The sequence below is a fragment of the Mytilus edulis genome, chromosome 4, assembly GCF_963676685.1.
Source record: "Mytilus edulis chromosome 4, xbMytEdul2.2, whole genome shotgun sequence".
NCBI lineage: Eukaryota > Metazoa > Mollusca > Bivalvia > Mytilida > Mytilidae > Mytilus > Mytilus edulis.
In genome coordinates, this window is record NC_092347.1 from 89,175,385 (window position 1) to 89,188,988 (window position 13,604).

The 13,604-nt window shown below is 31.7% G+C and overlaps 1 protein-coding gene across 2 annotated transcripts in view; it reads left to right on the forward strand.

Annotated features, from left to right (window-relative positions):
- The window catches only part of LOC139520942 (uncharacterized), a 104,407-nt gene that overhangs the window by 85,417 nt on the left and 5,386 nt on the right, over positions 1–13,604 (forward strand). Inside the window, exons 8-19 of one of the 2 annotated variants that reach the window (XM_071314045.1) lie at positions 731–829; positions 1,494–1,570; positions 2,250–2,421; positions 4,331–4,539; positions 5,242–5,356; positions 6,069–6,146; positions 7,011–7,117; positions 8,040–8,241; positions 9,681–9,868; positions 10,879–10,954; positions 12,096–12,163; positions 13,121–13,335. In XM_071314045.1, the coding sequence (XP_071170146.1) occupies positions 731–829; positions 1,494–1,570; positions 2,250–2,421; positions 4,331–4,539; positions 5,242–5,356; positions 6,069–6,146; positions 7,011–7,117; positions 8,040–8,241; positions 9,681–9,868; positions 10,879–10,954; positions 12,096–12,163; positions 13,121–13,335 (1,606 nt within the window). Of the gene's footprint in view, positions 1–730; positions 830–1,493; positions 1,571–2,249; positions 2,422–4,330; positions 4,540–5,241; positions 5,357–6,068; positions 6,147–7,010; positions 7,118–8,039; positions 8,242–9,680; positions 9,869–10,866; positions 10,955–12,095; positions 12,164–13,120; positions 13,336–13,604 lie in introns of both variants that reach the window. The other variant, XM_071314044.1, reaches the window with a different exon arrangement.

Here is a 13,604-nt window from a genome sequence, read left to right on the forward strand (position 1 = left end):
TAGGGACTATCTGGTTTGAATTTTCCTTAGAGTTTGATATTTTTGTATAGTGTTTTTATAATGCTGAATTTCGGGTTTATAAAGTCTACCCTATGTATTATTATACGAATTAACAATTTTCTTTATGGTTGACAAATCTTACAAACTTACAACATAATATATATATATCCAATTAAAACATTACTCATATTTTTATAGAGATTTACGAGGACTGATGTTAATCTTTTTGTTGATTTTTTAAGGGGGTGACACCTTTCAATATATAGTGTTATTCTCCAAGTCAGGAATATGACACTTGTTATTCTTTCTTTTGACTTGTTTGAGCTTTTAATTTTGCCATCTGATTAGGGACTTTCTTTTTTGATTTTTTCTCGGAGTTCAGTATTTTTTTGATTTTCCTTTTTGCTATTTCTGGAAATAGATTTTACTTGTCTCATAAACACTCATTGGACCTCTAAACTCTTTCAGGTAATAAAGATAACCCTAGAAAAATAGAAGCATATTCACTTTATAAGGATTATGCTTCAGTAATAGAGTTTCTTTCATGTGCCATGTCATAAGAGATAACAGTATGATTTTGATTTCCGATAAATACTCCCCAAGACTAAGACTACAAGTCTGAGTATTAAAAACAATTCGCCAGCTTTTAATTCATTTTTTTTAAATAATAATTTGGTTTATTAAAAGACTATTACGCACATCCATCTGATTTCAAACATTTCCTTTATAGCAACGGACACTTTACACAGACCATCACAGGCCAAGATTGACGGACAAAAGGTCCATAATGGTTTGGTTAGTGTTTTATTGAAATGGAATTCTGGGAAAGGTACAAGATTTATTGTGATAGTTATAATCATGAAAATAAAAAAAGGTTTAAGATATCATATGAAATAAAACATGACGAAAAACTACTATTAACGTAAAATTGAGATTCAATCAACAAGAGTAACATGTAACATGGCAAGAGAGAAATAATTTTCGTTCAATTGAGACTACAAGATGGTGATTCAATTTTACACTTGTTATGATAATGTTCTCATTGTAAATTTTGTATCGTAATAAGATAGAAAAGAATGAAATTAATTTGATATCGAAAGACATTGTTATGTATTTTTTTTATTTAGAATAATAAAGGGAAGGTGATTTGAAATTCGAGGGAAGCCAGGAGGAATGTTAAGATATATCATTTATTTGTATCTGTTTGATAAGCATGCTTTTTCACCGCAACATTTCCGTTTTTGTTATTAATTTTCATTTTCGGAAGAAAAAAAACGATTCTTAATTTTTTGGGGATAAATATTAATTTTCATCCTGTATAGTGCCAAGTCAAACATTTCCAGGTTTAAACCAGCCAGGTAATTTATCCATTTTGAAATTTCTGGCCCCTCCTCGCCTTTTCCTCGAATATCAAATATCGTCTCCCTTAAATGTAAAATAAAGCCTTACCATACCAAGTGTAGATACATGATACCCGATTTTTTATATTACAGACCCTCCATGTTACTACAGACTTCATTGGATGACAAATAATCCTCTGTTCTCCGATTACAGTAGAGATGAACTTACAGTAAGTTTAATTTATTGATATTGCAAAGACACACTTTAATTATTTGTGTTGATATTATTCATATCATTGTGACGGCTATTCAGAGAAATTTGTTCATATTTCTAACTTTAAAATATAAAACAAAACATTTACCCAACAAGACAGTTAGAGCCGCAAGACATTTAAAATGAGATTTTCTGATTTTTTTATTCCAGCTGACGATACACCAAATGAAAAAAGTACGTGTTATTCTCGTCATCCGAACAATCTCGTATGTTAAACACAAGTGCATGTAAAAAAAACAAAAAAACCTTAAAGAATTTTTAGTTCTCAATAATCTTCAAATCATAAATGATATTCTTCCTCAGACATAGTTACCTTCCATCATTACCGAACTAAACAAAGAAATAACACAATGGGTGCCGTATACGGTGCAGGAATTGCTTATCCTTCCGGAGCACCGGATTTCACTCCCGGTTTTTAGTGGAGTTCGTGTTGTTTCTTATTTATTATTTATAACTGTTGATGTGAATGTCTTTTGGTTTTATGAGCCTTTGTTTACTCCTTGGTTTCGATTGTTTTTGTCTTCAACTTCTTACTTTATTTCGCCTTTTAGCTTTTTAGTTCAAGCGTTACTTATGGATCAAGGTACTGCTAACGTACAACATATTTTTGATAAGGTTTGTTTTGTATACTTTAGGCACCGCCAATTTCAAAGTACTGGATTAATAATTTGCATTTTGGAAGTAATTATACCTTGCATATGAGTAGTTATTCGAATTCAGACTTTAACACCGGAAGTGCGGAGATAGTAGTTTGGTTTGTTACCGCGGACTGTTTGGATGCTACAAACTATGATTATTATGTGTGTGGTAAGTATAATTACAACGTTAAAGGATAATTATAATTGTATATCACTGTTGTGCTGCTGGCTATGAAAGATCTTTAATTGGAATTCAAGCAGTTCTGTTTTTTTGTTCAAATGGGGGGTGGGGTTTGGGGGGGGGGGGGTATTAAAACAAATGTTTTTGTGTTTAGAGCAAATACATATAGAATAATGACATTTTTGTTTTTGATACTGACTTTATCAGCAAGAATATCAAGCGAGCCCGCTAGGGCAAGCTGATATTCGAGCTGATGAAGTCAGTATCAAAAAATAAAATACCATTATTCTTTTTATCGGCAATCTGTCGTAACTCTATGTTTTTTTATGCCCCACCTACGATATTTGAGGGGCATCATGTTTTCTGGTCTGTGGCTCTGTTCGTTCGTTCGTTCGTCCGTTCGTTCGTCCTGCTTCAGGTTTTTGGTCAAGGTAGTTTTTGATGAAGCTGAAGTCCAATCAACTTGAAACTTAGTACACTTGTTGCTTATGATATGATCTTTCTAATTTTAAAGCCAAATTAGACTTTTGACCCCAATTTGACGGTCCACTGAACATAGAAAATGAAAATGGGAGTTTCAGGTTAAAGTTTTTGGTCAAGGTAGTTTTTGATGAAGCTGAAGTCCAATCAACTTGAAACTTAGTACACTTGTTGCTTATGATATGATCTTTCTAATTTTAATGCCAATAAAGGCAACAGTAGTATACCGCTGTTCAAAACTCATAAATCCATGGACAAAAAACAAAATCGGGGTAACAAACTAAAACCGAGGGAAACGCATTAAATATAAGAGGAGAACAACGACATAACACTAAAATGTAACACACATAGACCAAATCCCACGAGAATAACAAATATAACATATATATATAACATCAAAACCAAATACATGAATTTGGGATAGACAAGTACCGTGACACGTCTTATCGCAATGTGAATTTACACTAAAAAATAAGAGAAAACAAACGACACAACGTTATAATGTAATACACACAGACACGAACTATAATATAACAATGGCCATATTCCTGACTTGGTACAGGTTAGAAATTAGACTTTTGACCCCCATTTCACGGTCCACTGAACAAAGAAAATAAACATGGGAGTTTCATGTTAAAGTTTTTGGTCAAGGTAGTTTTTGATGAAATTGAAGCCCAATCAACTTGAAACTTAGTACACATGTTCCCTATAGTATGATCTTTCTTATTTTAATGCCAAATTAGATATTTACCCAATTTCACGGTCCATGGAACATGGAAAATTATAGTGCGAGTGGGGCATCCGTGTACTTTGGACACATTCTTGTTTGTAAAGAATATGAAGTTAATTGAAATAATAAGTACAACTACTTTTACGCGTACAAAACGTTGGGTTCCTTGTTCAGTTGTATGAATGAATTCGCGTGCATTTCATTGATAAATTGAAGCGGATGAACAAGAATATGTGACGTTACTGCACTGATACATGACGTCATTACCTAATATTTTCAAGTATCAAGTCCTGTCCATGATATTGAAAATATTAGGCAGTAAGATCAAAGGGAAAATGTTCTAATTGCCGATAAATGTGTTTCTTCTGGTATCGTTGTAATATTTCATATATATATATAGCTACTTGAAACTTATAAATGTAAAAATATCTTGGTTATATACTAATAAAACAGCAACATTATGTTTATTGATTTATCGATTTTCAAAGCTTTTTGGTAAGCTATACCTTTGAATATATTGTTACTCGTTATATGAAATGCTGTTACTTTTTTTTAAAGTATTTTTACCGTACGGTGATATTAAGTTGTTAATTTCTGTGTCATGTTGGTCTCTTGTGTAGAGTTGTCTCATTTGCAATCACACCACATCTTCTTGTTTTATATGTATATACATATTTTTTGTTTCAGCTCCCGGCATACCCAGAAACGTCACAGGTGATATTATTTTAAAGCCAGATAATACATCAACATGTTCTGTCAATATTTCATGGACACCACCTTATCATATGGAATCCAGTCCCGAACTGTTCTCATACCTGATTCGATTATATAAGGTTATTCCAATATACCTAAGCCAATACATTGAGCCCCATCAAGAAGCAATACAAGTTAGTGGGGTTAGTATGTCATATCTGATAAGATTATATAAAGTTATTCCAATATACCTAAGCCAATACATAGAGCCTCATCAAGAAGCAATACAAGTTAGTGGAGTTAGTATTTTGTATTCATGGCACGTTTGGAATGCACGAATGTATCAATTGAACTCATTTTGTATTTTCTTTACATACAGAGTCATCAGCTAAGCATAGTATTTACCATAAAGGAATCATTGAAATCAGTTAAACATATTTTCTCTGGTTGCTTAATATATGCACGACAATACTAAAGGGTCAATTAAAATCATGATGATTTAATGAAGAAAAAAAAAGACAACATCATGGGCAGAAAACAAAAACAAAAGTAAGACAAATAAAAGTATACAGCATTACTAAGAACATTTTTTTTTGCTAAGTTTGATGCTCTATTATTCTTGGGAAGAGGACGATAACATTTGGCATTGTAATATACTTGGTCATTTAGAGAAACACATGAATGGAATCTACATACATTGTAATATACTTGGTCATTTAGAGAAACACATGAATGGAATCTACATACATTGTAATATACTTGGTTATTTAGAGAAGGACAAAACAGCGAGGGTATACTTCAAATGTATTGAATAATGAAAAGATGTGAAATAATTTTCCATGAATAATGCAATTAAGGAAAAGTGTTTGAGACGAATAGTAATTTTGCATTTTTCGTTTTCATAGGATAGAAACTGGATTGAAATTAATGATATCCAATGGGATTACAATTATAGTATCAGTGTACAGGCTGTATCTACCAAAGGTCGTAGTAAACCAGTAACACTTATAGTAACCAATGGTATGTTATAGCAGCCTGTATGTAAAGTCAGATTTGTTTGGTTAATATGGACAGCTACATCAAACATATATCAAATTGCAACACGTCTTTGAAATTGATAATATTAAAGAACTGATTTATAAGAAAAGAAAAAAATTATCTGACAGTTACAAGACAACCACTGGATTATAGAATCCTGTTAAACAGATATATACGGAATATGACGGAATTAAACACCACTCAATTATTTTCTTTACATGAAAAATGGCTGAACAGCACACAGACAAACTGTAAAAAGTATTTTGATAGGTATTGATACATTAGATCGCCACTGACCACAAAAAAACGACTACAAGAAAGATGAAAGACAGTGCACTAATCTAAGAGCACTTAAAGATACTGAAAGCTAGTTTTTAGTGTAATTTTAATTTATGAGAAACCAACTTTCCCAAACGTATTCCACAAGTTGGGTGGTAAGCAGACATACACGTTCATAAAAATAAAAAGGACAATAAAGAAATTATTAAATTGAGTTCAAATCTTTAAGTAGTGATGGGTACAATGTGTATATCACGTGCTTTAAGAAATAATTGATGCAAGCTATACTTTATTGTAGTTTTAACATGGGTAGGCATTATATGCGTGATTATTTGTGCCCAACCGATAGTGATTTGTGCAAAGGTTTATTCACAAAGAGAATGAAGCACGTCATATTCGATTTTTATATTTGTAGAAGGTTGTCAGTCGTCAGTAGCATTGGAATCTACTGCAACAGCAGACGATAAATCTAATTTGAATTTAATACTTGGAGGTAAATATTTCTCATGATATGTTTGCATTTGTACATTCCTTTCTCCATTTATATGAAACATGATACAAATATAAAACAAAACAAAACGTTTTGAATTAAAAAAAACAAAAACAAAAAAACTGCAGGCCCATACCATTTATAATCGGAAAGCCACAAAAGTATGCCGGCCACAATTGGTTCCTTTTTTGTCTTTTTATGCTCCACGAAAGTGTTAAAATAGTCTCATATATCATAATGTTGATCTTTTATTGTTAAATATGTTTCTTTATTCACATCCTTGTTTCATTCTGCCTAGTTCCATTGTAATAGCTCGTTTGTTGACGACCGATATTCAAGAACATTTCTTGAATGTCACCGGAAAATGCTATTCAATGTAAATATAATATAAAAAAGAAGATCTAGATGTGGTATGCTTGCAAATGAGACAACTCTCCCTAAGGGACCAAAATGACACACAAATTATCAACTATAGTAGGTCACCGTATATATATATTAATTATTAACTTCTTTTTTTAAAATATCCGTCATCTGTAATTAAAGTACAACATACTTGTCTACTATCCTGGCAGGTTTTCATTGTAATAAGGATTTATAGTATAATTCAATGTTATATTTCTAAAAACCTATGCTATCTTTTTCTCGTATTCTGTTGGTAAGATAAATATATAATTATGTTCTATAGTCATAAAGAGCAATTTTTTTATTGATGGTTTAGTACGTAATATATTGAATGTTTAGTGTCCACGCTCTAAATATCTTTTATACAGTGTATTATACTTTTAGTATCAACTATATAGGTCGTTATGTATTTTATTTTTAGTTCAGCTGGTATATTGTCTTTTATACAGTGTATTTTACTTTTAGTATCAGCTGGTATATTGGTCATTATGATTGCCCTGTCCATAAGTATTCTAATTCGAATTAAAGAACGTAGAAACAAAGAATGTAGCACGAATGAAGGAAGAGGGGAGGTTAGTACAAAACAAAAACTGGATAACTGTATATAAATACCCTTTTTGAGGCTGTTATCTGTACAGAGTCTTTAATTTGCTAAGCTTAACTTGACACCAGCGTATCCTTTCAATACAATGTTATGGTACAGATATCTAATGGATCACATGTGTCATTAAAAAATTTATGTTTGGTCACTGCTTTGTTATTTGTTGGTTGATCATCGGGAATATGCAATATATATTTGCCACTGGACGTTAAGCAACCAACACTCAATCCATGTTATTTCTTGAAGAGATTATATATCAGTAGAATCATACGAGTGACTCACTTGTAACATATTTTACTAAACAAAAACCAACATTTAATGTCAACAATGAACTTCATTGTCTATAATTCAATATATTAAACGATGTTAAAATATCAGCCTTTTTTCCAATATAATTATCTTTAAAAAATCACTTAAATCTTTTATTTGCTCTTTTTACACTGATAAGATATGCTATTGTAATAGTACTCATGTAATATATGAAAATTTAAAAAAAAATTATGTTGTATAATTGTATTTAAAGAAATTGTACATCACTCGCACCAGAGTCTAAATAACGTAGACATAAGCAATTTTTGGTAAATACAAGGCGCTCAAGAAAACCCCACACAGCATACCAAGCTATACAAATCTCAAAATGACAAATGTATAACAATTCAAATGAAAAAAAAAACTATCGGCTCGTTTATTTACAAAACAAAATACATAAAATGAATATGATATACATGTGTATAGCAACAAACGATAATCAATGAAAACCCGGCTCCCGAGTTAGTACAGGCACATAAAGAATGTGTCATGGTTAATCATGTTAGTGGACACACCCTTTTTTTATCCTCACACAGGAATATATTGTTAGTTGATGATTATAGTTGTACATTTGATTTACATAGGAACTGAATCCTTTATATTGTCATGGTACTGACTACATTACACATCTCCAAGAAGATAACAGTTCGGAAATAGAATTTTCCTCTCTGACATTGCTGGATGTGTTGGGAGAGGGTGCATTCGGGAAAGTATATAGGGCCAAACTGAACGACAATAAGCTTTCAAAGGAGAAAGATTTAATAGTTGCAGTCAAAATGCTTAAAGGTTAGATAACATATTGTAATTATAATTCCCGTTCACATCAAAATCTGTCTTCAAAGTTGTACTCAACATTTAACCATTTAGAAATATAGTGCCTAATTTATATAATAAAAGCCATTCGAAATACAGAAACTGCAGCCTTCCTTGTTTTACATTTTACATGACGATAGTTTCTTTAAATTTAAACGGTGATTACAATTCCAATCTTAAAACAAAACAGACCGGTTCATATATTGTTCTTCTACGCTTTAAAATGGGTTGCATTTCTGAAAATATTGACAATGCAATTTCCCATAGGAACTCCTTTTACGGCTAAAACTGTACCACTTTTACTATGAAGTTTTGAAAAAAATCTTATCCTAGAATTGAAAGTTCATATGCACCACAATTTTTTTCAAAGGTCAAAATATAGGGCTGTGCGGCATATTTTCAACGTTTATATGCCCTGAACTTCTCAGAGTTTAAACTTACACTAATTTTCTTAACTACCCCTACCTCGCATGAAAGGTTACCACAGATTTCAATGTAAACAATATGCACGTGTTTATTTACTGGTAACATTCCCATGTTCTGTCTCTGCGATATGGAACACAGAGAGCATAACTGGGAACCAGTATGTAAACAAAATTAATTTTCTATGAATATTCAATTACTCCCCAAAAGAGGCGTGTTTTGAGAAACAGCTGTATTTACAAAGTGCAACCTAAAGACATGCTTGTATCAAACAATTGAGTGTTAATAAAAGACACATAACGTTTTCAAGAGATAACTTCATTTTTTTTCGCTAGCTTTCATGTCAGCAGTAGCAAATATCAAGGATATTGATGATATGAATTAATCTTATTATGAAAGATGCGAAGAAGAAATCTATGAAAACATAAGTAAATAGAGAAGAACTCAATTTCCAAAATAAAGGGGAAGAAACCTGAAAACAGAGGTATATGAAACCTCACTAATAAGAAAACAAAAACACTTCCCGCTCGAATAGTGATCTCATGGATACTTCTATTTTGGACTCAATAAATACACATGTTAGATGGGTTTATTTTAAAGGAAAAGTGTTCGTTGATTATATGACAGACCTACCTTTATAACGTCTTTTTAGTGGACAATAGTGAAATATCTATAATATTGAAACAGACTGTTAGTCATAATCATTAACAAATTGTGTGAAATGTGTCTTGGTAAAGATATTTCAGAGCAAAAAATTGGCCCCATGAATATTAAACTTCAAATTTTCAGAACTATAAAACCTTTGATCATGTTGATGTACCTCTGTCATAATTGTAAATCCTTTCATGTTTGAAGGCAGTACTTTGAGCGGTAATTGTTTACTTTTTATACATTATGACTTGGATGGAGAGTTGTCTCATTTACACTCAAACCACATCTTCGTATTTCTATTTATAAATATCTACTTGACTTTGTTTGTGTTTTTTTAGATTTTCATGATGCCCATGAAAAGAAGAGCTTATTAATGGAGATAGAATTTATGAAACAGTTGGGAAGTCATCCTCATATAGTTAGTTTTATAGGATGTTGTAAAAGAGACACCGTTTGTTTATTGATGGACTACTGCAGACTAGGAGATTTACGTTCATTTTTATTACACTATCGTCAGCGTTTACAGGTAAGAATAAAATTCATATATGCCAACTCTATGCAACTCCAGAAAGCTTAATGTTTTGTGGTCGTTTTTAAAATAAAATAGAAATTTTATATACAAACACCTCCCATCACAATTTTGAGTTACCTCAATTATCGATGGAAGCACATCAGAGGAGTTACGAGCACTATATGCATACTGAGCAGTATTAAGTTTCTTAATTGTCAAAGGGCATAATCTTTTGGGTTTATGAAAGGGCCATAATGCCCTACTTAAGTTTGCATTTTCGTTTTTGAGATTTTGAAATGTACAAAGATTTATGAGTATTTAGGTGCACCCATAAAGAGCAGATTTAATAAAGTCAAATATTTTAAACACTAGGTGGCATTCCTCGTGGATATTTCATCGGAGCTGACGGGTTTACATATGTACGCTTCATCATTTTAGGATCTTAAAATATACATCTTATAAAGGTTCGTGAACTTTTGATGAAATACGTAGGGTAATTTAAAACAGGGTGTGGCAACAAACCAGGATACCCATCTTATAACCGCATCGTCGTGTAGGTTCTTATTATGTTCACTGTTAAATGAACACTTGATGAAGCATGCAGGAGGGGCTGAGCTGCCAAAGTGCACACTGAATGGGATCAAATTTTTAAGGTTAACGGCCGTTTCCTGTTATGCAAAAATTAGTTTTTGACACATACCAAAAGAGACCGGATTATACTTATTCTAAAACCTTTTAATTGAAGCAGAAAGTGGTACAAAATGACCCCATAAATAAGAATAGCATGTGATTTGTTATGATTTCTGGCGATGCAAGTACATTACATTTCAATTTGTAGATTCATATAAAGACCTTCACAGATAGTAATAACATACTGTATGATTAGATGTTAGAAACGCAATGATAGCATTTGTTTTTTTTAAGTTAACGGCTAGTTTAATATTTTATTTTAACGAAGCTACATATTTTATCATCATGCTTGTTACATAGCTCCATAGTTACATTGATAATAGTTCTTACTACAGAAGGATTACGGCACTCTGCATCATTCATCAGGCAGTGATAGTGGTATGAACTCATCAGCAGAAAGTGCTTTCTCATGTGAGTACAACTTGTTTATGCAGGAAACAAATTGTTTTTCACAAAATTGTCGATATACCTATATTTTAAATTATTTAATTCAGTTCGATATTAGTTAACTAGAACTTGGTCCTAATTCCAATCTGGTATCGAATACCCACAAATAAGCGACATAGTTAAACATAAGATCACGTAATCCATATTGCGTTTTATTTTTATTTTACTGGGTAATATAAACACCAATTTGGAGAAAAAAAATCTTCCTTCGTTATAAATCAAATATACTTTCGATTTGAAATTAAAGTTGTGGGTTAGGGTATAATTATGTGGTATGGTTCTTTGAAATGTCAGATACCTGCAAATTACCATCACAACTATATTTTTAACATTCTTCGTTTGCTAATTACTCATTTATCAAAATGTGCTACTATCTGTTTTTTATTGTAAAGGCTTACAAAAAAACAATAAGACAAAAAAAAAGTGAAAATTTAACCCACCAATAATTGCTTTCACTCACTTATGTATTCTTGTCTTTCTTTCTTTTTGGTGATGTGCTTTGTCTATATGTCATTTCGTGTTTTTTTTTATACATATGACATGGCTTTGTACTTACACATCCCGTCATTTTTGTTATTGTAAATTTTTGTATTCTTGCCTTTCATTTTTACTAATGTGCTTTGTCGATGTGCCGTTTGTTGCTTCTTTGTTACATATTTGTTTGTTTTTGTGGTAATTGAGATTGTAACACAATATTGGCTAATGTGTCCCTGTTTGCGGCATTTTTACCAAATATGTCTGTTTGTTTTGTTCACATATCGTTGTCAATATAATGGAATTTGATGCCAAAGTCATACATGTGAGAGGTTAAGCTAGCCATAAAACCATGTTTAATCCACCATTTTCTTCATACGAAAATGCCTGTACCAATTAGGAATATGATAATTGTTATCCATTCGTTTGATGTGTTTGAGCATTTGATTTTGCTATTTGATTAGGGAATTTCCAATTTAAATTTTCCTCGGATTTCAGTATTTTCCTAATTTAGTTTTTGTGGTTTTTGAATCTCTCACTTTCTTTATATAATTTAATAAGTTATTTTACTAAAACTTAAATTTGTGAATTAATATTTGACTGACAAACAACACCCTTTTATTTATTACAGCGCCACCTTCAACAGAACTACACCAAGATCGTTTACTATCATATGCAAGACAGATTGTACTAGCAATGGTGAGTGTTGTTATAGAACTAGTAAAACAGAAATGTATTTAAAATATAATAATCAATTGCATCTAAAAGTTTTCGATATGTCTTTATGCAACAATACTCTTTCGTCAAAAGTTCAAAACATTAATTTCAACGCAAATTAATAGCCTATCTGTGAACACTAGTATTATTGTAACATGATAACCATTGTATTTACTTTTTCCATACTACAAAACCATTTGTTATGTAGGGAGACGGATTTATGAACATACACTCTACATTCATATTGAAATCAACAATGCACCTCTGTTAACAGACTCTTCTTCATATTTAAGGCCGTTTTATTCGCTAAGATTGGTTTATATTTGTTTACATTTGTTTATATTTGTCCTTTTGTGACCTTTAATAAGTCAGATCAGAATGAAAAATTAAAGAAACACCTGAGAAACGCATGAGCTTCTATTTTAGCAAGACCAAATACGTTCTGAAGGTAAGTGCCTCCTTCTATTCATGCATCACCAGCAATGCAAATCAACATTAAGGAACCCATGTATCGAGTGAGATGATATCAGACAAAGATACATTGCTGTTAGTTGTTTTTTTCTACATTGGCAATATGTATAGGGTTCGGGGGATCGTAAAAACATGTTTCATCTCGCAGCATTTTTACGCCTCTCCCAAGTCAAGAGCCTCTGGCCATTGTTAGTCTTGTAGGATTTTTAATTTTAGTTTATTTTATATATTTTGGAGTTTAATTTGACGTCAATTATCCCTGAACAAGTACACATTGTTGTTTAGGTGCGGAATTTCCTCGATGTATTAAAGACCCATGTTGGCCTTCGACTGTTTTCCGCTCTTTGGTGGGATTGTTTTCTCTTTGACACATTCCCCATTACCTTTCTCAATTTTATTATAAAGGTCAAACAATTGGTGATAAGAAGTGTTATTGTCAACCATTTTTAGAGATTATATTGATTTCAGGAATATATGGCATCAAAGAAATTCATTCACAGAGATTTAGCTGCAAGAAATATACTAATGTATGACGAAGAGAGACTTAAAGTGTCTGATTTTGGTCTGACAAGAGATATTTACGAAAGAAATCTTTATCAACCTACCTCAGCAAGAAAACTCCCATATAAGTGGATGGCACTGGAAGCCATTTTTGACCAAGTGTTTACAATCAAATCAGATATGTAAGTATGAAAAGGAAGGAAAATAAGTAAAGATTGGATACGAAAGAAAAAGATAAGTATACAAAAAGAAAATTATTTCACTGTGAAAAAATAAGTCAATTTATGATTAAAAGACTTCATCTCATTATAAAAAGAAATTTCATTTTATTATAAAAAAAAAAAAAAAACATTTTATACACACAGAAAAGCAACTGTCACAAAGGATCTTTGCAAAAAAGCATTTTCACAACAGATTACTCCCTCATTGTCTTTTAAAAGGTGTATTCATA